The sequence below is a fragment of the Poecilia formosa genome, unplaced genomic scaffold (assembly GCF_000485575.1).
Source record: "Poecilia formosa unplaced genomic scaffold, Poecilia_formosa-5.1.2 Scaffold95, whole genome shotgun sequence".
Taxonomy (NCBI): Eukaryota; Metazoa; Chordata; class Actinopteri; order Cyprinodontiformes; family Poeciliidae; genus Poecilia; species Poecilia formosa.
This window is the reverse complement of record NW_006800034.1, coordinates 1,282,036-1,309,023: the sequence shown is the minus strand read 5'-3', so window position 1 is coordinate 1,309,023 and position 26,988 is coordinate 1,282,036. Positions and strand designations below refer to the sequence as shown.

Here is a 26,988-nt window from a genome sequence, read left to right as displayed (position 1 = left end):
TATATATATATACCCAGTGACCTTATTGAAGATCAGGCAAGAAAACATTAGCTGTCTTATGTCCCTGAGAGAGTTACGCAAAAAAGCCGACACAGCAGTTGTTTTTTAGCGGCTCTTTTCGACGCCCTTGAAACAACGAGAGCGAGGCTGCGGGGCGGAGCTGGGGACTCACCGTTAGGCATCCCATCAGGCTTTGCTCGAAGGGGCGCTGGAAGGCTCGGGGGTCTCCGCACCAGTCCAGCAGCTCGGTCGCCGCTGTTTGGAAATTTGCTGGATTTTGTAAGTGCTGTGAGGAAACAAAGAGGACAATAAAGTTGCGAAGTGTGCTGAAAATCAAAACAGCAGACAGGCGACGGGCACAGCCGCATTTACTGTCCAGCTAAAGATGAGATGATGGTCAATAAAAAAAACGGCGAAAGTGTTTTCTCGACGGTTACAAAATGAGTCAAAGTTTACACCGCAAGTTCAGAAGTGTCACCAAAGGAGGAAATACCAATACCTCCCCATTTGTCATACAGCCTTACAGGTGCGTCTCCAAAAAATGAGAAAATCAATAAAACCTCATCTGTATCGGAAATTCAATTCAAAAACTACAACTCGTTACATATGATATAGATTTATTCTGCAGAGAGTGATTTATGTTTCTTAATTTGTCGCCTAATTATAGCTTACAGTTCAGTTTCTCAGCAAACAAGAATATTTTATAGGTCCTATGAAAATGCTGTGTCATTGTTTTTATGAGAAAGACTGCTGACCTGAGAGTCGTCCAACAGACAGGCACCGATACCGTCCACAAGGAGGGTATGCCACAAGCTGCTTTGGTAAAAAAAAAAAAAAAAAAAAAAAAATAATGCTTGTTCACAGAATACTGTGTCCTAAATTTTCGGAAAGTTTAGTGGAGGGGAAAAGTGTGGTATTGCACTGTGTGATTTGTCAGTTAGCTGGTCTGACTTGAACTTCACAGAAGAATGATATCGTATTATCAAGAAAAACATGAGCGACACCTGAGCCAACCATGCAGACAAACTGAAGGCTGATATTAAAACAACCTGGGATTCCTTAACGCTTCAGGGAGAAACAGGTTGATTAACTGTCTGCAATGACACGCTGCACTGATGGTGCCACTATTATCACTGCTATTACGCTAGCATTTACAGAATTTCCCACTTTTCACTGAATTTTTTCGACAGCATAATGGCTGCCATTTGTAAAGCAGCCAATCCAGGAGCAACATTAATTTTTCTTGCCGCAGATTGGACGGCTCAAGAGTGAGGAAGAGGAAGAGTGGAGATGTAAGCTGCTGCAGTAGTGTTAAGATTGCTTCCACTAATGTATTAAATATTGATGATGTGTGCGCTTCACTTTATAAATTGAATTGTGGTTTCGCTCGAGACCCCCATCTTTACAGCAACAATCCTGACCACGGTTCTGTTTTACTTTAAATCTTAAAAAAGAAATAGAGAAAGCGGATCTACCCATCGCAACCGGACACTTCAGCTGTGAAAGCTTTAAAAACCTCAACATAAACAGCACTCAGGAGTAATCTGGAGCCTTTACAGAGATCACGCGCAAAAACCTTTACAGTGCACTTGCTCAAAACGGGAACAAATGGACTCCCACTACACGAAATCAAAGGTAAATGGAGTGGGTTGTCATCTTAAAGCGAACTGTTGTCTTCTTAATGTGTGTGCGTGCTTTGATTTCACTGTTCACTGCTGCTTTTTTCCTGCTTGCTCTTTAGGGGGCAGCAGAGGTCAGGATTTGATAAGGCGGCTTTCGTATCAGTTTGTGAAGCTGGCATTTGACAGAGGGGGCTTGGGAGGGCTCGATGAAACCAGGCTCGTTCATTTTCTGCTTTTGTCTGTGACTGTGATACACTAAAGGAACTCATGTTGAAGTGAGACGTGGCAGAGTTCCAGTGCATGCAAGTTTCTGAAGGTGGTTAAAGTGAAACACATACAGATGCTAAATTTAGGAGAGTCTCTGGAAGCTAGACAACACGTGCAATCAGCGCACCGGGGATGGAGCGGGAGAGAGGAGGAACATGTTGGAAGGGAGGGGGGAAAGAAAGCACACATCGCCACTTGGGCTTGAAGTGATTACTGTTCTTTGCACTCGGAACAATTGGTCCCACCAGTGTGGCTGTCACACGGAGTGCTTGGCACTGCCACGCCACAGATGTTCCCCTCTTTATGGCCAAAAAACCACCAATCAAACCCAAACCAGTGGCCAAGAAAACACCCTCCACCCACTCCGCTACTCTATCGCTCTCTCTCTTTCTGACTCAACATTTACACACCAGTCAAAGCTCGGCTCAGTTCGAGGGGGGAAACAAAGATGGACAGGACGTGCAGCGTCCTGAGACTCGCACGCAGCCCTCCTCTGTAGTCGCGTCTGGAAAACAACAAGCACATCTGCAGCCTAACTGGAAGTGACAGAGCGTGCGATCTGGCAAACACGCTCTTTCCATTCAACAAAAATAAATAAATAAATAAATAAATAATAAAAAAAAAAATGCTGCTGTTCTACATTCATTGGCGCAACAGAGAAACATATTAATGGAGACAATTAACCCAGGAAAGGGAGCTCAGCAGCAGTGAGACAAAAACAGCTGTGTGGTCTAAGCAGCAGCAGCAGCAGCAGCAGCTCCACTTTATCTTGAAATATTGGTGCTAAGGAGTTGGAGGAAGTGCTCCTGCAGGGAGAAGACAGTATGCAGGGTTCTGCGGAGCCTCCACCACATGTATGCATCACCAGAGAGTAGAGTTTGACAGCAAGCCGGCTTCCCCACTGTTAGAGGAAAATCGTAACTCCGAAATAGATACCAGCAGTATCAGACAGCCCATCTTTCTCTCAAAGTATTCACAACGGTGCAATTCTGAGATGCGAGAGAAAAACAAGCTGTCAGGGAAAATATGTGCCGGGGTGAAATCAGATTGCCGTTTTTAGCATCTACTTGGATGTTATAACCCGAGAAAATGCAGTTGCTCTTCTGTGTGCGAGCTCTCAAAGGTTAAAAGGCGTGTTCTTGTGAGGTCGTTGCTCTACCAACTCTAAAACAACATGCAACGGCTTGCAAAAGCATTCAAAGGCTCAAACTTTTCACATTTTGTTTTGTTACAACTGCAAAGGTTTTATCTCCTACACCAAAGTAGTGCATAATTGTCAAGTGGAAGGAAAATGGCACGTGGTTCTCAAACTATTCTTACAAATAAAAATCTGAAAACTGTAGCATACTTACTCTCTATGCTATGCAAGTGACAAAGTGTCATTTGTGGCACAAATGTCACCAATGACAAAGCTGTATGTGCGGCTGACTTGGACTCAGGATGATAATCTTGAGATCTGACTTGAACTTTACCCCTAAAGACACTTCTGTGGGGTAATGCCTACACTTCTCAAGGCCAATAGCACTGTGTTTCTTTGTCTTACCAAAGAGAAAAACGGCACAGAGAAACTAATATTCTGCTCCAGGTTCTTAAGTAAAAGATCCATTCATTCATCAGATAGCATTTGGCTGAGTTATTGTTTAAATATTCCATTATTGCAATTTTACAACGGAACAGTAATTTAAGAATTACCACAGCAATGATTTTCTGATCTGACTTTCAACCCTCTGATTCAATCACGCTGACGGATTCCAATTTCCTCCACTTTATCATCGCGCTCAGCAGCAATTCATCATTTGAGCAACAAAATCAATTTATTACCCTGTCCGCCGCTCCGGCTGGGAGCAGTCACACGGACGCGTCGCATCTTCCAGGAAACAACACTTAACACAAAAGGCCGGGCTTCATTTGTATTCCCGGGCCTTTCTTTGAGATGCCAAAAAATTTCCAGCGGGCGCGCTACAGTTTCAATTAAAGCAAACAGCTGGATTGGTTTACAATATTTCCTTAATTATTTTAATAGCTTGGATATTGGACAATGGGGAGCGAGGGAGGGGGAGAAGATAGCGAGTTAATTGTTCTGATCTCCCCTGATGATCATCTTTGTGCGCGGGGAGGAGAATAGACGGCCAGCTGAATGGGCTCGCCGCTAGTCTAATTGGCAGGACATAAATGGTATTTATTATGCGGGCCTTCCAAACCCTGATTGTCTGCAGCACAAAGCTCGCCTCTATTAGCAGGGTGCTGGCTCTTACTGGTCGATTTGAAATGACCCCACGCTTTAACCATTTATTAGATGGACTGGAGGCCTACTCGTGTGCCATGGATCTCTCTAATTGGTGTGTTTACCCCCGCGCTGCCTCCTCAGGCGCTGACGTCGGGATGTATTTGTTTAAATTTTTGTCCTGCCGGGTTAATACATTTAACCTCGAAACATTTGAGCTGTGTAAACTGTTGTTAGACACCAGCAAACCCCTTTCCTGCACTTGTGTGAACCCGCTTTAATAGACCCTCTCCACGTTCATTACAACCAGCGGAGTGGATATTGAATTATTTAACACCCTGCTGCGATAAAGGTAGCCAGGGTGAGGACTGAGAGTGTTTACCTCTCTTCGTAATATTACTTAAAAACATCAAAGCCACATGTTGTCTCAAGCTGCTCCCCCACTGGATGAAAGGATTTGTCACGGACATGTTTAAGTATGACGAGAACCGCCTCAAAGGCCTACTTCGTGTCGTTCCGAGGGACCTCGGCGCTGAGCCGAGAAACAAATGTGCCGTTGGTTTAAGAGCCGGGTTCAGACCCCCGCAGTCTGGGCTTTACGTGACTGTGTGTCTGTGTAATTCTTGCCGGCGATTCGTCCCGCAGTAAACTGCGGAAAAGCGGGAACAAAAGGATTTGTTGGGAGTCAGCGGTGGTGGAGGAGGATGGAGAGCTGCTGCTCTTTGACCCCGGTCAGTAACCCGAGTCACACCAGAGTTCTGACAACAGGAACCGAGCAGGTTAGTTACTTTACTGCGGTCAAGTGAGAATGCTGAGGAGCATTCTGACTGATCATTTTCCACAGTTCTTCCTGCTGTAGAGTTAAAGAGTTAATAGCTTTAAAGGCTGCATGTACGGTAAGTATACACTATAAGTCTCAAAGAAAAACTGACACATAAACTAGTATGAAATTAGCAAACCTGGACATTTTGGTTCTAAACGAGTAAAACTGAACCTTTTTTTTTTTTTTTGCAGATTTTTAAGACCAGTTTGTCCACAAAATGTGCCATTTAACTTTCTTTAAGGTAGTTGTCCTGATAGGGAATTTGTGAACAGCTCATAAGTTTTGCGTCGTGGCAAAGAGGCTTTCCAACCTTAACGACTTGAAACTCATCAAATAAATCATCAAAAGACAAGTGGAGATTGAATACAAAACATATTGCAAATATACTCAACAATTAGAAGACCTGTTTGATTGTTGTAGAGGCAAAAAAAAAAGTATTTCTAATTCTTCTGAGTTTGTAATTGGGTGTTAACTGCAGGCAGACCTCTTTCGCAGCAGAGCAATAGAGGAGAGGGGTTGATTTTTAGAGCTTTGATGAGGTGGATAAGATCAGCTTCACATGTAAGTATCAACCAATCACTGATCTCCAGCAATTTAAAAAAATAAAATAATCGAGCCAATTTATTGGCAAACCCCTATTTTAAATTAAACATGACCAATATACATTTTTACATATTTTATTGAGAAATGTGAGACTCCTCTCATTTTTCCTCTCAGAAACACACTTGTCGGCTGAATGAAAATAATTTTCATTTTAAATTTGTCGGGGGTTCCGAACGATTTGGGGCATAATTTTAAAATAACATCGCTGCCGGAAGCCCGCTCGAAATCAGATTGCAGAATGAGAACCGGCGCCGTCCCCCTCCGCCTCACCTGCTTGATACACTGCAGACGATCATTGGTCTGCTGAATGTGCCTGTCCATCGACGGAATCGAGTTCATGTTGATTGTCCCCGTCTGGCCTCTATCTGCCAGCCATTAAACTGGAGAGTTCTGTAACAGAAACACAGACAAGTGTTAAGGCTCAGCTCCAAGGGAGGCTGCTGATCACATCACCACCAGGACACAGCCTCTCTCTCTCCCTCTCGCTTCCTCTGTGTATGTGTGTATGCTGTGAGTCAAACAGGGAGATATTGATTTGGCAGGTGACAAGCACCTCGCAGAGCCCAAAGGATGACATTCCCACTCAGCTCCTGTGACACCCTTAACAAGCCCCGGCGGTTGCCCCCCGTACACCTTTGGAAAAGACACGCTGGACTTAAGGCAGGATGTCTGGCCGTGTTTAAAGTGCCTCTGGGTGAAAATGAACCGAGGTAGGGAGGGACACACACACACACACACACACGCGCACACACACACACGCAAACATAATGCGTCAAACCTCACAGTCTGTCAGCATTATCTCAGAAAACTGCATGAAGCTCCTCCATCCTGCTCTGTGAGAACATTAACTTGGCATGTGGCTCTCTGTTTACATTACTTAGCCATTATGTAATCTTTGGTTAACAATTATCTGTATGCTGGGCCCAGACATGCTCTACATATCTTTCCCTCTCCTCCTCCTCCTCCTTCTTCTCCTCCTCCTCCTCTTGTACTCGCTCTACCAGAGTTCCTCTAACGAAACTCCTTACAGCGCACTATTGATTCTGAAGCCGGAGCTCATGGAAGCCCGTTCTCTTTCTTTTCATCCTGGAGAATAATTTTTCATGTAGGCCAAACAATGGGGTTGTGATCTGACATACTACACAGGATTATCGCGAGTAAAAAAAAAAAAAAAAAATTATAACCTGAACTGAAGGTTATCAGTTTTGCCTCTGGGAGACTGATTTAATGCTGCGTTCAGTGTCAAATAAATATTACAAAACGGTTGTCGGCTATAACTCAGAGTGACCTGCATCTCAAAGTGGAGGGGTTAGTGAATTAATGGGCACATTTATGAGGAGTGAAGAGCATCCCCTCCCCTCCATCCTTCCATCTACTGGTGTCTCCATCTTTCTTTCTGCTGCTGCAGGGCCATCTCATCCCCCACGCTCCTCCCTCCCCCTCACCATCTCTCTCCATTACCAATCTCACAGTGAGAAATTTCCCTGCACAAAGTACCTGCGAGATGACGGGAGAGAGCGAGAGAGGGGGAGAAATAAAAAGAGAGGAGGCAGCATGCTGCACCATACTGATAATGCTCACTTAGGGGTCTCTAGCTGGATTTAACGGCAGGGCCGGTAATCTACTCCACTAGACAGCTAAAGAGCTTTTATGCTACCTATTGGAGCTGCTCATGCCTGTACTTGAGAGGAGAGAAGGGCACATGAGTGCATTCCTCTCCATAAATTAGAAAGCTCATAAAGAAAAAGAGACATCTGAGGATTTTCTTTTTCTCCTTCTCTCCAATTCCGCGTTTGCCGATGAAAAGTATCTGTTTGCTCACATTTCTGAAGTCCTACACTCCGCTCGCACTAAATAACTTCGTGATGGGAGGAGTAGAGCACACAGTTGATGACATAGGGTGTGCAATAATATAATTGGATACTACGGGATGTAATTTACAGCACTACATGGGACAATATGACGTAATAAATCACTTCAAAATGATACAACGCGATATTAGTTGATATTTCTAACAGAAATAGAGGGTGGACTCTGGATGGGTCACCAGTCCATTACAGGGCAGCACAAAGACAGGACAAATAACCATGCATACACACTCATGCCTAATGGCAACTAAGAGAGACCGAATAGCCCACAAGTCATGTTTTTGGGATGGAGGAGGAAGCCGGACTACCCAGAGTGAACTCCTGGATGCACAAGGATGACCAACAAATTCCATGCAGAAAGACCCAAGACAACTAATCGACCCCAGGAAACTTCTTGCTGCAAAACAGCAGAGCTACCAACTGCTAGATTGTACAGGCCCACAAATGAAACGGTGTAAGGCAGAGAAGATAGAAGCTGAGGAAAATCCACACAAGACAAAATAAACGCAACACAGTTTCTGTATGTTTAAATATGTTTTCTAAAAAGTTGGTGTTTTGTTGTCTTAGAGAAGTATTTCCTTTACGAATTTAAAATAGTCTTATCTAAAAAATAGTGATTGTATTGTAAGGAGTTGTTTTATAGACTGTTCGATTTTGTTTTTGACAAAACACAAAGTGTGTTCCACAACAGATTTCGGTAAAAGAAAAAAATGTGTGCATTTCCAATTAAAGTTGCAATAAATGAAGCATCCATTTGCAATAAAATTTCATATATATATATATACACACACACACACACACACAAATGAGGAGACGTCCATTGCCTCGCTATATCCCCCAGGTGTGCCCCTCTATACTTCTCCCATTTCCTCTAAGTGTCGCTAGACAGAGGACTGATGCATGGCGCCCGCCGTCACCCTCCACCACCAGCAGGTGTCTCCCTGGCCCTTCAAAGGCCCAGCCTGTGGCACAAAGAAGGCGGAGTGGTGTTACTTTAAGCCTTTACAAGCTCTACAAATCCTCAGCTGCTGCTTCCTAACAGGGCCCACTCAGCCCAGCACTGCCTGTCTGACCTTGTGGTTATTGATGAGCGAGTCGACCTGCTCTCTCCGGCTCTCTCCTCTCTTCGCCTACTCCTCCTCCTCCTCCTCCTCTTCCTTCTCCTCTCCCCCACTCCATGTCATCTCTCTTACCTCCAGCAGTGAGTTAAAATGAGGGGAAACAAAGGTCTGAGTGTCATTCACCTCCATGTTTTTTCAGCCACACAGACATTTTTAACAACAGTTTTGATCTAAAGCCTGCGTCCACACATCGACGTCTATTAGCTTCTTAAGCTCAAAATTATATTAAACATACGATGCGAGTGTGTTGGGGAGTAATTGAATTTCCAGATATTTTCTCTTCCTAATTAACACTAGTCCTTTGTTACATCTTTTGTAACTAACGAGAGCCAATTTAAAGATTAAACCTCTGATGCGGAGCAGATAATAACAACAAGAACCAATTATAAGCCTCAGCCTATTTACATGCTCTTTTCAGATGTTATCATTCTTTATTTTCTCTGTGCCTCTCTACCTGTGATCCTATTGGATTCAGATAGGGATCCCGTCTGCCGTTGGTGAGCGCGCGATTGGGGAAATCGGCGCAGTTTTGTGCCTTACTTGAGCTTAATTTACTGCAAATTGCACGGCAGGCGTTGCACAACAAGTAGAGAGCTGTGGATTCCTACACAACAAAAGACACATGGTGTGGGTGTGTGTGTGTGTGTGTGTGTGTGTGTGTGTGTGCGCAAGAGACCGGAGTGGGAGGGAGGCAAAGGAGTGAGACCCGCTTTCCTTCCCCTATTCAAGCAGGAGCTAAAATATATGTATTGAGTGGGAGCTGTAATAAAACGAAACGGGTGAGGAGATGCAGGCCGGGAACAAATATGAAAGGCAGTGGAGTATGGCGGCAAGGCGATGGAGCACCACCGGAGGATTGGATGAAATTATCTCTTTATAATCAGGGGGCTTCTGCATGGCTGCCTCCTCCATTGCCCGGTGACAGATGAGGCCTACCCCCTTCAAATGGGCTTTTTCGGCATGCTATCAAACCCACCTCTGGGGTAAAACAATGTTTTCTCTCCTCCCCTTGTACGACTACTTTAAAGCTTTGTTTCCACTCGGCACCCCGAGAAGCTCCGCACGTAAGGCTTTGAAAGTGGCCGCGAATTGAATTGAATTTAATGGCAAAGTCGAGGGATGAAAGGGACTGAGGAACGGCGATGCCGAAACAGGTCACTGCAGCGCAGTAAAACGGGGCCGAATTGCCCAGTTAGGGATAAAAACGTTGTTTCAGACTCCCAACCCTCCGGATTCTTCAAAGTGCGTCTCTGTCGTGTTAATGTGACGAGCTGTGCGCCGCTGCTCTGTGGGATAAACCGAGAGGCAAAGCAGAGTAGACAATGATTAGCTTTATCTCGCCATCACTGCAGAACAAATGGATCACAAACCCTCTCCACTGAGCTGTTGAGGCGCAGGGAAGTGGTAAACAGATTTAATTTATTCACATAAACGGCTTGTGAACCGAAACAGTCAGGCTTGTCGGGGAGGCCAGCCACGCTGTGGGAAAATGATCGCTTCTGGACTTTTTCACGTCTCTCATGCTCCTGCGGTTTCGACCACTGTACTTCCTGACTAAAAGAGATGCAACGATCAGATTTTGCGGGACGATAACGATTCTGGATTCACTTTGGGTTCGACTTGCCTCCAGCTCACTAAAACGAGACAATACACACAGCACGAGGTTCACGAGACTGACACGAGACGGGATCTGGACAATGTTTTGGGGATAACTGTGAATCCTCTTTTTTTTTTTTTTTTTATATAAATAATGTGACGCTTTCAGAAATCAGAAACTGTGTTTTCAAGAATTTGCAGTTTTGAAAAATCCAGACCAGATTTGACTAGTTTCTTTTTTTTATACTTGTCTAATTCTAACACTATCCAACAGCAAAATAAATTTGTTTTTGTGTTTTTCACAAAAACAGATTGAAAGGTTTCATCAGTCTCAAATTGTGTTTTCACATATATCTGTTAAAGGTACAACAGTTCTGTTCATTTTTGATAAGTCTAAGAAAGAATTGGCCTCTGGGTTGTCTGTTACCTGGCTGCAGAAAAGGAGTTTATTTATTGCTTCTATTTCTATTCTACTAACAATCAAACTGCGAGAAATAATTTATTGTTGAAAAACGGAACCAAAGACCTGCTCCTGTTGGGGTTTTTGACTTATACAAGGAAACAAAACTTTGCATGGGTTGTTGTTGCGCTTGCCTTCCAATCCTCCCCGTCCTCTGCTCACTTTGGGATTTAGCTTCAATTCTTCAACACACTGCCATCACACCGTCCCGCAAAGAAAAGGTTGGGGATCAGTAGTATTTTAAGTAGTTTACATTTTTAACCAGACATCATCAAATTTATTCTATATCCAATAAAGCCAGTCAAGGACAAATTAAATGTACCAGTCAGATTTCTGTTCTTGATATATCTTGCTTACTTCAGTTTGCAGAAAGCTTTCTGTATTTATAAGTTTTTTCGGGGTTCCCGCCCCCCACCCAACATTGCGAATCCATTGCCTACATAAAAGGTGGGAATATGGCGACCGGAAGCCATGCTGGCCCATTATACCGACCACACACACTCTCACAAACCCTCACACATCTCTCACCTTCCCCTGAGTGCTGGACCAGCATCATGATACCATAACAACACCCTCAGTCACTCCTAATGTGCTTTACAACAACACTACAGGCAGGGTGTTACACCTCCACAGAGCAGTGCGAAACACCCCCCACAACCGGAACACACACACACGCACACACACACCTTGGTGATTGAAAGCTACTAAGCCAAGCCCTGCTGACACTATTAAAACAGAGCAAGGTGGCCTGAGCAAAGAAATCAGCATCACTCTCCTGCACCTTATGGGGACACGCTGCTCAAGGTGACGGTGTCCCTGTGAGTCATGTATTGTAGGTGAATTAAGCCATAAAGGAGTAATCTGTGCCATCATTGACTCGGGTTCGGCTGTTTGCAGCACTTGCTCTAGGGTGATAAAGATGAGGGAGGAGGTGGAGGAGAAGGAAGCATCTCATCACACTCGTGATTTTAATGAGCTTTGATTCTGAGATGTGTCTTGTTTTCTTCCGACTATCGGCTGAGACCCCCCCCCCTCCTGACCCCCCCGCCTATGTCCCCTGTCCTTTAATTATCTCAGCATTGAAAAGAAGCTTTTTTTTTTTTTTTTCCTCTTCCCCCCCTCCAAGTGTTTAGCTGAAGAGGGCACCTCTGGGACTCCAGGTGTCTGCCTGGTGAGTGGCCAGGCAAGGACAAAGCTGTGTTTGTTGGATGGTGGAGAAAGAGGATGGAAATGTGTACGAAACGCTGCCGTTTCCATTGTTGCTTTGCAGAATGTGCCATAATCCCCCGGCAGGCTCCATCCAGAGCTGGCACGGAGGATAAAATGAGCTGCCTCCTGCCCGTCCCACCTCCCCCCTTCCTTTCCTTCACACACATATGGACATGCAGCCACTCCAGTGCACGTGCACGCTCTCACACCTCCCCACATGGCTCCCTAACAGGCTTGGGGATGGATTTCTTTTATTTAATGTGGTTTGGTCTGCAGATCCAGAGGCAACCGTGAACGAGGGCGGGCTTGCCATCGTGCCACTTCACCCGCACATAATCTAAAGGAGCCCTGCTGCGACGGTCGCTGCTCACTGATCTCTCCCGTTTTCCCTCCGTCTTTCCCAATCTCCCACATTCCCTCCCTCCCTTCCTTCCTTCTTTGCCCTCTCACATTTTCTTTTTCTTTTTTTTCCCACCACAGCTCACATAAGCAAGCCTCCCGGATTCCTGCGGGAGCCCCACGTTCAGTACACAGAGATTGTTCAGCCATCAGGCACATCTGCAGCATGATTAGAAAAGCAAAGGGAGCACGGTGGTGGAAGCAGGAGGGTGGGATGGTAGAGGCCACCCCCTCCCTTACCTTTTTTTTTTTTAATAGAAGCAGAAAACAGAGGGCCGGGATCATAGAGGGGCCCAAGCAATATCTCTTCTCTAACCAAGTGTAACGTTTCACCCGGTCTCAGAGGGCCATCTCCATCTGTAATATCTGCAACTAAAAAGCACGTCAAGGAAAAGTTCTTAATAGCAAACAACCAAAATATTTTAGGGATTGGGGTTTAGTGATCCCTGGTGACAAGAGCATCCAGCTGTTCTGGGTGAACCGCACACAGTAACTACATGTAATCGTATACTGTGATTTTATTGATGTGTGTTGCTGTTCCCATGGACCCAACAATGTGGAAATGGTAAAAATTCTAATTCTGACCAAACAGATAATTTTTGGGGGGCTTTAAACATCTTTGGTCAGAACTGATGTCACAATAATTCTCAAAATTTCATTTCAAACAGAAAATGTCTGCGCTGATTTCTTTTCCTATTTTCTCACAATATGCTTAGGAGTTCCTCAGGGCTACACATTAGTGCCCCTTTATCTAAATAACTGGTTATGAAAAAAAAAAAAAATCAGCTTGACTGTAGAAGGCCTGCTATGCTGCTGGATAAGCTCTTCTCTGCTTAAGAGTATTTTACAAATGTCTGTTCCCTGAGTCAGAACAGGAATACTTAAGCACACCTTAAGTACTTCAATATTAAGCACACTAAGTCCATTTTAATGGAAGAAAAGGATAAGTTCTGCAAGCAGTTAGTCTGAATATAACTTGTATTTCTATTCTGCATGTTCGGCTTAAAGTTAAGTTGTGTAATAAAAACTGCTCCAATCTTTCTCCTGTTCAGAAGAGTTCCCAGCCACATGCATGCAGCATGAGGAGCAGCAGGGCAGCCTCTGCCTCTCCCGTTTGCCCTTAAATTCCTCCTCAAAAACAGCTACTCTTTTAATTTCCTTCCACCAAGAGCATCAGAGAGGAGGGGTAATCCTCTCGGGGCGTCGGAGGCAGCAGCGCAGATGAGCACCACCAGACGCACCGCGGCGTGGAGCTGTCCAGCTAGCCTCGCGAGTTCCTCTCCGTCAAAAGCCCCTCGCTTTTCTCCTCCGCAATCCTCAAGGAGTTTTGGAAGTACGAGAGGATGATGAAACCGACGAGCTGAAGTCTGAACCTGCAGCTATTACTCATCGCTGCTTCCATCATGCCGATGCAACACTATCGCAAAAGCCTAAATGTTAGTGCAGAGAGTCGATTCAGTTTCACTTTTAGTGAGCGATACCTGTGCAGATACTTCATCTATTCCTCCCTGTCTCCAGGTGTGTTTTTAAGTGTCCCTCCCTGTGATTGGCTGTTCATTTCATTCCATGTACCGCGCTTAATCCAGCCAGCTAAAACTTTGAGATCGGGGAGTAGCTCGCAAAGAGGAGATATTATGAGGTCTGGGAGAGAAGCAGAGAGAGACTGATATCGCTGGACGGGGGGGAGATGGGAGGGAGCGAGGAGTGACGGGCGAGTTCGCAGGATGCATGGAAAAGAATTCAAAGAAGGCTGAGAGCAGAGCGTGAGCATGCTTGTTTGCTCAGTGCCTTACAAGTGTTCAGAGTAAAAGAGTAGCACTGATAAGCTTATGTTTTGGGCTGTCTACGTTGCCCGAGGAGACAGAGGACCCCCTCGTCTCCTTTGAGCCGGAGACCTTCTGCCTTTTGGTTGACTTTGAGTGAAAAGGAGGAGAGACACAGAGAGAGTGAGAGATTTTTAAATAGTGCATGAGCTCAACCCGCTCGGACACTGATGGACAGCAGCAACATGAGCTTTCTGTTTCACCCAGGAAGCCTTGTGAAGACACGCCATTAATCTGCCAGACCTTATCGTGACCTTACCAACGTCTCCTGCAAGAAATGTCCCCCTTTTTCTCTTCCTCTGTTGGGAGGTGCAAGTGCAGACGACTGACCACACCTATTAGACATGCTGCTTGTTATATTAACACTTGTCCATAACATTTACAAGTGCAGGAATAAGAAACTGCAAAGCTATAAAAGACGTCATAAATTGTTCTTCTCCTAAAAGTCTGTCCTTGCATTTTACTCTGGGCTTTAAGAGTCCTGCTTGGTTTGAAAGTAGGAGAAAGAAGGTACGCAGAACTTTCAGGCAGCACACACTTTGCAATAGGATTAACGAGATGGCAGATGACCAGGCTGAAGAAAGGCATGGACGAACTATTCATCATGCTTACAAATGTCTATTATTTAGTAATATCTCAATAAAAAATGTAGCTCTCAAAAAAAAAAAAATCTCTGGTGTGCCTGAATGCCTGTATACATTGAACCTGTTGATGAATCTCAGTAACTTACACACATAGACATTCTGTATTTCAACATTGTATTTTGAAGGGTAAACAAAAGACAGAAACAGCTATTTCTTAGGTTAACTTTATGCAGGAAAAACCAGTACATGTTCACCTCTGGTCTGTAAAAAAAAAAAAAAAAAAAGGTTTTATTGCTGCAATGCTTGTAAAAATGTCCTCACTGATAATTAAGATCTTTGACAAGCCATTTTTAAAATCAATACATATCAGGTAAATTTATACTCTTCTATATTATTTTATGGTCTTTTGAGAGATGCCAGTCTGCTAGGTGAATGCATAATGTTGGGCTTAGGTGTTGGTCACAATTTCAGAACCTATATGTATTTCTGACTTTATTATATTAAAATATAGTGCAAGAACAAACAATATTTTGTGTTGGGACCATGATTTGTTCAGGTAATAAATTATGAACATTAATGTGTGAAGTGAACATAAAACTTGCTCTTGTTCAGGCTGAACCTGGAGATTACTGGATAAAATGCCTTCAAAATGACCAAAGTATTTTAGATACATTGTCTTTCTTTTTTTTTGTTGTTGTAAAGTAAAACTAATCTACTTCCTGTCAAGAGAATGATGGGTAAAAGTTTTGTATTTTGTCATGCCATACTTTTTCTACCAGCTAACGCAACACGGTATGAAAAGGTTCAATTTCTATTTTCTGACATTGGCTTATCATAAAAAAAGAAAAGAGGGGGAAAAAAATCTGATTTTCCATATCCACAGCCCCTTTGATAGCCCTCGGAGAGCACTGATTTCATATTAACAGTCATCAGTCCCTGCAGAGAGGCGACTATCGTTCCACAAATGTGTTCAATTAAAGAGCAGAGAGCTTGGAGAGGGGCAGCGAGAGGCTGTTCCCTGTGCCCGTTTGATCTGGATTTACCTAATTGGTCGATGACGACACGTTACCAGACAGGCAGGCGCTTGATCCGCAGTCAGCAGCGAGCCGACCTTTCCCACCCTCCCCATCGCCAGCGATGTCCCTCACGCCCCCTCCGTGACCAGACGGCCTGTGTCTGCATGTAAAAAAAAAAGGAGAGTGTGGGGGGCTGTGTGGGCGGCGAGTCGTGTGGGAGGAGGGCTGATTTAGAGGTTAGGCGGCAGAGCGTGTTGTAAATCTGTGTCACAAATCTTCCTTTTGGAGCCACGGGGACACACACACACACACACACACACACGCACACAAGCATGTGATGAATCCCATGTAACGTGCAGACCTCCACGGCCTCTCTGGCTCTTTTTTTGACTCCATGCAGCTCGCCGCGCTCCGTTTGACCAGCTATCACGTACAGCCGTGTTTTGATTGCCTTGTGAAAATGAATCGGGAAGCTTCTCGTTTCACATTGAGCGGTGAAGAATGCCAATGTGTCAGGGGAGGAAAAAGGAGATTCTCCAGAGAGGGGAATACTCAGCCCAGTCCTTAATCAGCACTAACATTTACTCATTGTGCATCAATATTTCTGTGTCCTTCTTTCTATCTGCCTCAGTCCTGAGTTATTTCATTGAGTGTACATTACTAGGCTCAAGTTGCAGCTCTATTTGTGAAGTCACTGCATTAATAAAATCTAGAGGCAAATCAGGGAGCTTGTGTACAGTCTCAGCGGTGCAGATTACATGTTTCTAAAACAGTGTGCTTCTTTTTATATAATCTTACAGCTGTCTAAGAATAGCATCAAATGAATACTGAATGCCTGAATTGAAAGCAGTTTACATGAATTACGCCATTCAATTCTTGAGCTGTCATCCGAAGCAAAAGCAACATAATCATATGCAATTTCTGCAGTAGGAGATTGCAGCAAAAAAACAAGCCTTCAGCCTGTGCAATGTGAACCGAGATGGTTTCTATTCATTTAAAGCACAGTTATCATGCCTCTGAAAGCGGGCCACTAAAAATGAACCAAGGCCCGGGTCTCGTATGTTTTTCATTTCAAAATGCTTAGTACCGAATCGAAGTTCACAAGAGAGTTACAGCAGAAAGTTCCACAGTCAACACCTAAAAGTGGAACCTCTAAAAAAAAAAAAAACAACCCACAGACTTTACAGAAGCAGATTGATGACTGGATAAATAAAAATCCGTGAAAGATAAGATGTTCTGGGTTGGCAATGTGTGTGTTTTTTAAAAAAAAATATAAACATTTAGGATGAAGAAAATGGGACCTGGAAACGTTTTCCTTATTTATCCATATTAGGAAAACACGTAAATAGTCTATCAGACTTTCTGAGATGTCTATAGATTGTTATGAATGCCTGAATAATTTCTGTACCACAAATGTTCACTTGACTTTGTGTTGAGATGGAGGTTTTTACACACTTCCTTTGGTCATTATCTGTGTTTTCAACATCTATTTGTAGGTCATCATGCTACCGCACACTGGGTTAGCAGTAGGTCATCACGAGCCCAAACCACCAATCTCACTAAGGTATCCAGTAACTAAACCAAGCTCTGTATTAAAGCTACAGTAGATAAATTTCAAGCAGCAGGTCTATTATAGCAGGTCACTAGAGGCTAGCTGATCCCAGCTAATGAACTAGCTAACACCAACTTCTTATATTCCTACTACCAACTAGAGCAGAACACCAAAGAAAAAGGCAATAAAAACGACAACATTTTTGCACAATTAGCACCAAAAACTACAACATCATTAAAACTTCTAACTGGCCAGAGCTCACTGCGTTTATGGTTCCTAGCAACACCTCCTCACTGGGCACGGGCTGATTTAACAGCATCAGTGTACCCCAGTGGTCTCAGACTGCATTCCTCGAGGGCCAGAGTCCTGCAACTTTCAGACGTGTTCCTCGTCCTGCTCACTTGAATTAAATGGTGAAACTGCCTCACTAGCGTCCAGTCGAGCTTTACAGAGTTCTGCTAATGAGTGAATATTGAAGCCAGGTGTGCAGAAGTGGAGAGACATGTAAAAGTTGCAGGACACCACACCGGCCTTTGGGGACTGGAGTTTGAGACCACATATGTACACCGACGTTTTAAAAGTTATTGTTCAAAAACCACAAAATATACAACAGAGATGAAAGTCAGTTTAATGGCTCAATGGAAGGCTACTGCACATTTCCTTTGCTTAAAATAACAACAACAACAAAAAAAATCCAGCTATCTACATATTTCTGATCATTAAAACATGGAGTGCCACCAATATCCTAGACTGAGAAGTTCACTACAATTGGCAAGCTGCAGGTCGAAATGACTACAGGAAGGCCACACAAGCAGCTAAACAAGCTAATTACCCATATCACATTTTATTTATAGTTGCACAACAAGCACTTGAAAACTACAGTGGGAGTTTATTATTTTTGTTCAGCAAAAGAAGGAATAATTGTTGCTTTTTTTTATTTAGATCTTTGTTTTTAATACCATGTAGTATAGTTGTAGATCAGCATAAGATTCTAACTGTGAGTAAAAACAGAAAAATACACAAAAATTGAAAACAAAATTGCATAGCATCATGAAATTGGTTTTATTTTAACCACCTGGCCAACCAGCTTACCACGTTACCAGTTTTAATTTCAAAACATTGTTACCTTAAAAAGGTTAACATGACTGTTGGTGTTCATTACGGCCAAAAACAGTTTATTAGCAGCCAAATTAATCTTCATTCAAAAAAATGCATGCTTGTTTCAGCTGACTGACAGGCAGTGTGCAGCGATTTCTGGGTGCAGTGATGTTACAGCTGGAGGAAACTCCGATCAGTCTGAAACCTGATAAAAAGGACATTACATCCAAGGAGTGTCATTTCAGCACCTTTATAACAGCAACTATTTGTATATTTTGATTCAAGCAACCAGCACATACCTGCAGTGAAACCATAAAATCATGGTATTTTCACTCAGGGTTACGATACCTTAAAAATCTGTGTCTGGTTGAAAGATAAACACACAGGCAGACAGAAAGGGAAGGTGTTAGGGGTGGCAGCACAAGGAAATAGAGGGGATATGTAACTTGCTGGATGAAAAAGGTGCAGGAAATGAGTGCTGCAAGAGGTGATAAAAAAGAAAAGAAGAAAAACTCTGCATCCTTCTGTTTCTGCCCCTGAAAAGTGCTGAACCATCAGCAATTGCAGGCCGGCCCGGGTTATGAAACTCTCTCAGCGGCCGGCCGAGATTCTGCTGCGAGTTACGCCGCCGCGAGCTGAGCTGTTGTGTGGGGCCTCCCCCACCCTCTCCTCACCTGGCACGGACTGGGAAGCCCAGTCTGAGCTGCTACCATTAAGGGTCGTGTGCAAATCACACGACTTTGCATCTCCTTTTCCATGACTGCAAAGTTTACGCCGTCAGCGGCGAGCCGATATGCAAAGCAGATGTTTTCACAGACGCGCAGGTGAGCCTGGTCCAGGAGAAGCAGGGCGAAAAGGTCCGCCGCAAGTGGTACAACTACACGCGCAGCCGTGAGACAAAGGCGAGGGCGCACATGAGTCAGGGCACGAGTTAAAAAGTGCTGAACACATAATTAGCTAATCAAGTAGAAAGCACAGATAGGCAGTCACTTCATTAAAATGATTAATTGAAGCCAATAAAACTTCTTACCAAGCGGGTGTCCGTAATTACAAGGAACTCCTTTTCTTCGCAGCCATCTGTGTGCATGTACAGAAGTATTCATACCCAACCCAAAATTAAACTTGTTTTACTGTGAAGAAACAAGAAAAAGTGTGGAACAGTTGTGAAGTTGAAGGATTGTTATTTTTTTTTTTTTTACAAATGAAACATACTATTCAGCCCCTTTTCCTGGGATATCCCCAAATAAAATCCAGTACAACCAAATTAGTTTCACATAAATAGCAAACAATCTGTCTGTAATTTAACTACAGTATAAAAACAGTAGTTTATTGAAAGCCTGCATAATAGAGGACAAGCAACACACCAGAGAGGTCAGAAATAATGTTGCAGATAAGTTTAAGGCATACGTAACAAAATGATTTCCAAGTTACTTGGTGCCTCACGGAGCACCGTTCAATTTAAAATATCAAAATCAAAATAGAAAGTGCTCAGTGAGGAAAGGAAAGCATTAATCACAGGAGCAGCTAAAACCCCTGAGGTCACTCTGGAGGAGCCACAGGTTCACTGACAGAGTCCGTCTGACGTGACAAGAATTAGTCATGCACTCCACAAATCTGGCCTTTATTAAAACGTGGCATAAAGAAAAGTTATTGTGAATAGACGTGTTCGAAAGGCCATGTAGAGAACACAAGAAACATCCTGAGCGGGTTTTTTTAGTCAAATAAGACCAAAACTGAGCTTTCCGTCACTGTGTGCGATGGAAAACGTGCAATCCACATCATCTTGAACACATCATCCCCCCCCACAGTGAAGCACGGTGGTGGCCATGCCTCGTTGTGGTCAGAGTTGATGGAAAATGGATGGAGCTAGATACATACAATACAGCATTTGCAAAACATCTTGAAGCCACATTTTATTTCTCTTCCAATTCACAATAACAAACACAAGACGGCAATAAAAGTGAATTCGAATTTGTGGTTATAATGGGGCATCATGCGGAAAGGTTTAAGGGGTACGAATGTTTTTGCGACACAATGCCAAGGTGTTTGTTTGTGAACATGTGGTCTGTGTCTCATTGAGGGAGAGAAGTCAGTTTCTGGGGCTCATTCAACGTTAGGATCTCATGCTAATGAGATTAGTCAATAATGGATTGAAAGCAAGCTGCCTCCCCTGCCTGACACAACGGCCAGAGTGGCTGTCCTGTCAGCGACACATCCTCCACCGGTCGATATTCACACAAACACAGAAACAAACAAAACAACCTGGGTCCGGCCTCTTAACATATAAATTGCATTACAAAATCGAGCGGCACCTATTCGAGAAAGGGCTACGTGCCTCGGTGTCCACAGACACGTCCACCCTGCAGGTTTTTTAAAAAAATATATATATAAGCATATATCCAGAGCCGAACTACGAGAAAGATATTTCGAGTGTTAAAAAGACACATGAAAGAAGCCTCAACAGAGAACAGAGAGGAAAGAAGTCCTGCTAGATCAGCGACCGAGAGTGTTTGAGCCCAAGAAGGACAAACAAGTTTCCAGAGTTCAGAGCGCTTCTCTTTCTCAGATAAACAAAGACATGAAATGGGCTTTAAGGCGCTTTCAGACGTGTGAGACAACCTGTTCGAAGCCTCACGCAAACGAGACGCAGCAAAACCTCTTGCTACTCTGAAGAACCTTGATGCAACGTTTACAAAAGCCAAGTTTTACTGAGAAAAGAGCCTGAAAGCAACATTCAGTTGCTACCTTGTATTTATGCTGACAATCTGCTGTTGGCTCTATTCAAAGTTGTTCTGAATGGCAACTTATAGTCGATAAGGACAGGCAAGATTTAAGAGCAAGGGGGGATATTCTTTTTGACTTTTATAGCTGTACTAGGCTAATTTATTGAGTAAACACACTTTCTGTCCTGATGTCATATTTCAAATGACAAGAAGCTGAGTTGGCAAGAAATGTAAGTTACTCAGGTTTTGTAGCATTTCTCTACACTAAAAAAAAAAAAAAAACTTCAGTGGAGGTGAATACACTTTTTTGGAAATCTTTATATTTCTGACACGCTCATGTCTTACAGGCCAGGTAAGATCTGATTCACAAGCATAGCATGAAATTTGTGATATCCTGGAACCATGTTGACAAGAGGTCATTCAGAGACATCAGAATAAAGAGAGCTTATTGAAAACACATCAGTGCATTCACATTTATATTTGTGAGAAAAAAAATAAAGTTAAACCCCACATTTATTTTCCTAAAACTTCACAATTATGGGCTACCTTGTGTCACATTAAACTCCAATCAGACAGAATAAAAACTTTAACAAGTTCTTGTGCCTGAGCAGCTTTTCAAGGTTATTTACAGGTTCTGCGAGAGAGAAAAGTCAAGCTTTTTTTTTTTTTTAATGGGTGACCTCTACTTGCCACTTTGCACCATTAGAGGAAGAGTTCATTATGCAAACGTGTTTGAGGCTTTTTAAACGGTTTGCACAGATAATGTGAGATTTTTCTTTGGTTGTTTTCTTAAGAGTCTTACAGTAGCCCTATCCCATTGTCACTCCGCTGTGTTTGATAGTCAGAGGAGAAACTACCCTGACCTTTTCCCCTGATAATAAGACAAAGACATGAAAATCACAGAAGCACTACCAATGACTCCTATTAAAGTAATGCTGCTTGAAACAAATGCTGTAAACAAGCTACAAGAGTTAGCATGTCTGTTGGGAAAGGAAATGGCCAGCTGTAGAGTAGCTTATTTACCAGCTAAAGGGGCCAATTAACAACCTCCACCTGCTTGCCTGGCTTTAAATGTTAGTAGTAGTTCTTTCCTGTTTTGCCCTTTCGTGCTTTTTACACATTTGGTCGTTTTTGTCCCTGACAGAGTGTGAAATAGAAAACTAAGTCCAGAAAGTAAACAATTATCTGCACACTAAGCATTTTTACTTAGGAACAACCCCCAAGTTTAAACATAGTGTTAAAATAAATATTAACAATGAAAACTATACATATTTTCAAAACAACCAACTTAGCTGGTATAAGGGTGGCTTTTTGAAGCAAGACAACAAACAAAGACAACATGGATGTCAACCCAATCTGTATAAATGTTACCTTAGTCTGTCCCCTAATGTTTCTCCAAAATACATTACTGATATCTAGACAATAATATGTTGATGCTATGGTTACTATGGTTTCAAAAAAGAAACAGTTAGAAAGCTCTAAATAATATCAAACAAAGGACTACGGGTAAATATGGGTTAATAAGGCCAATGCACTGGAGAAACAGGCTTCATATTTATTGAGATTTACTACTAATGTGCTTCACCTATGTCTATAAATGTCTATGTGTGACCTTTTTTTACCCAGTAATATCTACGGTATGTCGCTGCTCCCGTCAGGCAGCCTCCCCGGCTGAGGTCAGCTCTGCCCTGCCAAAGGTCAACCCCCTGGATAATTTGTTTTAGTGCAGCCCCATCACCACCCAAACACAAGGCGTCGTGTAAAGTAAACCAATTACTATCACACTTGAATTGGGAAGCTGGGGCACCTCACTCCACCACTGCTGCTATTATTAGCAAAACGTCTCTTTCTCTACTACCCCCCCCCATCCCCCCAAACAAAATGGCAGTGTTTTGCTGTTATCTCCAATGATCTCTTTACTTGCTACTTATCGGCTGCCAAGTGACTCATTTACCTGCAAAGTGTAATTCTGCGTGGGGATTTAAAGATAATTTAACCTACATTCAGGCAGGAAATGAATTAAAGCCCTGCCGCTTCTCTCCCTCTCATTTCATCTTCCCCTGTCTGTCTTGAAAGCGTAAACAGCCGTCATAACCGAGAGCCCTCTCCTGCTTAGTATTCAGCTGTAATTCTCCTGGGTGGACAACATGCTGCGAAGACAATCTGCATTTTGATGGGCGCACACTGGAAGTTTCCGAAAGGCTCTCTCGGCAGCCGCCACGTCGGAAAACAACGCCGGACACGCCGCGACTAATCTAGGAAGATTTAACAAACCGTTGAGACGAACGGCGAATAACTTGGTGGGATTTATGTCGTATCATTAACCCAAATCAGTGCTGACACCAGAATATTATTAGAAACTGATCATTTGTGGCGTTGCGACAGTGCTGGCCAACATGGAAATGTGAGCAATATATAACCATCTCGGAGAGCCATTTGTACAATCTCTCCATTAGCAGCCACTTTGTTCTTGTAGCCCCTCTGGCCTCAAACCAGGCTTCAGCCTCTGATGACTGCAGCCATGGCAACTGCCTTCATTGTACACTTGCAAATAATGAAGACAATGTGTTTTCCATTTAGATGAGCTTTTCCTCGCACACGAAGATATGAAAAGTCCATCCTGAATGTTTCATTAGGGGGGAGAAATAATAACACCACTCCATGTGCAGGATGTACTGTTGAAGCTGCATCACAGATTAAATTGGCCTGGTGGGACAGCAGTCAATAACGATGCCCGTGGTTTGATTCTGTGCTCGGCAACCAAAACTTCGGAAAGTTGCTTTTATTTCGTTCCAAGCCTCACTGGATTCTGATCTTGTATGAAGAAACGTCAAAAAGTGGAGGAGCGCCTCAGGCAAAGGAGCTTAGTATTTTGATCACATAAAGCAAAAACAAAGAGCACACAAAAAGAAGGGAAATGAGGAAGACAGTATCGTAGATATATTCAAGCACTTTTTTTTAGCATTTCTGTCAAACATGATTAAAAATTTTTGTAACACTTTATTTGAAGGGCTGTGCATAAGACTGACATGACACTGTCATAAACATGACATAACACCTGTCATGAACATGAAGGAGTCTTTATGAATGTCTATGACAGTTGTCATCAAGTGTCATTTGGTAAATAATGACACTTTTAATGCAAAGTTGCTCTAAAAGTTGCATTGAAAGTCCATTAAAATTGCCAACTTTGCATTAAATTATCATTATTTACAAAATCATGCAAGTAGCTAATTTCTATCAGCTACTTAAAGTACAATAAAGCCCTTTTTTTTACTGCTCTGGTTCTTTGGAATCAGATCAATTTATCTATCAAACACAAACAGTTCCTTCCACGGTATATTCAAGTTGCTCCACAGCAGTTTATACTGTACAGATTGTTTGTGAAAAGAGCAAATCTCAACAAAAATAAGTCGAGTTCAGATAAAGAAGAAATCCGGTGCTTGGGCGTGAGCGTGTGTAAACAGACCACATACGCAGAGGAAGGAACGGAGAGATTTCCACTCACTGTTTATAGGGAAAGCTCCCTACGAGAGAGAGAGGCCTGGCCCAAATTAATTCAAGAGTTTTCACGAATCTTTCAACAGGAAACACGCCGTTGTTCCCCACTTCCACTTGCTCTCTTCCGTGGCCGGGTAAACACTCTTCATTTGCTCGGTTTTCCTCTCGCGAGGGAAACAGAGTAGATAGGGGCTCTAATTCCTTCGTAATAAGAGTTTATCTGGAAGAGCAGAGAGCGTTTCATGGAACTCCTTGTTGTTTTTGTCTTAACACGAGACCTCCAACAACTACTGACTGGAAAAAAAGCAGCTGTCAGTAAGAATCATCGTCTTTGCTCTTGCTGAGCTTCTTCAAATTGCAGTCTGCGTGAAGTTTTCTTGTATTTCCACAAAAAACACAAAAAACTGCATAACCGTTTTTAAGAACAGAAAACGTGGATGAAAAAAAAAGAAGAAGAAAGAAATCATCTCTTCACAGTAAGTTTGCTGAGAAGACAAACAAAGCATTGAGCTGCTGGTGGTGTACGAGAAGGCCACGGTGCACAGTGATTGATATGCTAGAGATAAAACACAGTTTGTCTCCTGAATCCGCCTCCAATCACACGCTCTCTGTGACGCACTCGCGGCGTACTATCTCAACCCCGTGCGGCCCATGGTGCCGATAAGCGAGGCTGAACCAGTCTATCTGGCATTTGCGAAAAGAAAAAAAAGATTTTCTGTTTGTATGAATGAATGCGTGGAAACATTTAAAATCTATGTTTATACAACTGAAAAGCTTTGTTGAGCTCAGGTAGCAGAAAAACTGATTTTTCTTTTTTGTTACCCTGAGAAAACATGTCAACCCAGGTGGTAAAGGCAGTCCACCAGAGACCCACTATGTTTTTTTTTATTAAAAAAAAAAAAAAAACATTCAAAAGTTTACAGGGAATTTGGAAATATTGGCAATTAGACTTGGAAAACTTTGGAAACTGTTCTTCATCTCTTACATGTTTGCCTGACTTATTAAGTAAAAAGCTGATTAATAGGATTAGCGCAAAGATAGTGATGATTGCATAAGGGGGAAGTAATTCAATTATTTAAATCAGGTGTGCTGGAGCGGAGACAGATCTAACACAAGGGGGACGATAGGGGCCTTACAGATCAGGATGGAGTACTACTGCACTAAGCATTTCAAAAACCATGTATCATTTTCCCTCCACTTCACAATTACATGCGAATGAGTTGGTCCATCACATAAAATCTCAATAAAATAGATTTTGACTGTAATGTGATACCCAGTGAATAAGTGTTCACTTGGTATGAATACCTTGTAGGGACCGTCAATAAATGCAAGCTGTTCATTACTTCCTCATATTCCTTTATAGCTTTTATTTACCTGTGGAAAACAACCCATGTGCTACTTATTAGCAGGCAAAACAAGCTATTAGATTTAATCAGCGTGAACTCCTAATGCTTAAAAACACAGAAAGTCCACTTCAGCCTGGAGTCGTTCATTACCTGCTGATTGTAAAGGAAAGACGAGAAGTCTTTAGAAGGAAAACCCTGGATGATTGCAGCACTTGAGCTCAATATGCCCGATCTGTGTTTAATGAGACAACCTTTCTTGATAAAGAAACACTGGTGGCAACGGCTGATTATGCTTTACATCTCAACCGGGTGAATTGAGGTGAATTTTTTTTAATTTTTTTTTTTATCAAATTATAAATCAGGTTTCAGCCACTTGGAGGCGCAGAGGCAGTTAACAAATCACATCCATATTTATCTGTCCTCATCTCAGATGAGGGATTGTAGCGCAATGCTGAGCGCTGCGTCTCTGCGCCCCGACGAGCCAATCATTCGGCTCACCGTAGCTCCCCTGAACACATCCTTATGAGGCTTTTACTCCTCTCAGAGGCTCAGCTAATTCTTCTTATGGGCTTTCACTCACACACACAGAAATGTTGTTCAAGCACTTGACAGAAGGGCAAACAAACAATGCAGAAATAAGTTGATAAAACCCTTAAATGGGAGCAAAACATTATGGATTACTGCAACAAATCATAAACTCTTGAAACACGGCGAATTCACAGTTCACAGTTAGACCACCAGGTGTGGGATGTTCATTATTTATTAAAAGAGTCTAGCTAGTTTTAGAAGAAATCAGTAGAAGAAAATTGTTCTGCCACAATTTATCACTATGAAGACCGGATATTCAACGATTAGGGTTAGATCAAAAGGTTTAGAAGGACCAGAACACCTTCCTAAACATGTTTGTCTCCTGCAGGGCTTGTGACAAACTTTTATCAGGACTTCTTATAGATTTCTTTGTCTTTTTGACATTAAGCAGAAGAGCCTTCTATTGGCTTTGCAAATGTCTGAGAGCAAAATTTCTTTCATTCAAATACAATAAAGGAAGAGCAAATACCTACCAAAGGTTGAAGCCATTAGATCTAAACACGTTTGTGGGACAAAAAGGCTCGATTTTGATTTTATCTGGCTAGAGCACCTTCTTCCAAAGGTT

The 26,988-nt window shown here is 42.9% G+C and overlaps 1 protein-coding gene across 3 annotated transcripts in view; it reads right to left on the bottom strand.

Moving 5' to 3' along the window:
* LOC103142307 (zinc finger MIZ domain-containing protein 1-like) overlaps window positions 1-26,988 on the bottom strand; it is a 116,366-nt gene that overhangs the window by 31,446 nt on the left and 57,932 nt on the right. For all 3 annotated transcript variants that reach the window (XM_016674430.1, XM_016674429.1, XM_007558307.2), the window contains 2 exons: window positions 5,810-5,929; window positions 173-286 (listed from right to left, as the gene is read on the bottom strand). In XM_016674430.1, the coding sequence (XP_016529916.1) occupies window positions 173-286; window positions 5,810-5,878 (183 nt within the window). In that variant the 5' untranslated portion in view covers window positions 5,879-5,929. The remainder of the gene's footprint in view (window positions 1-172; window positions 287-5,809; window positions 5,930-26,988) is intronic.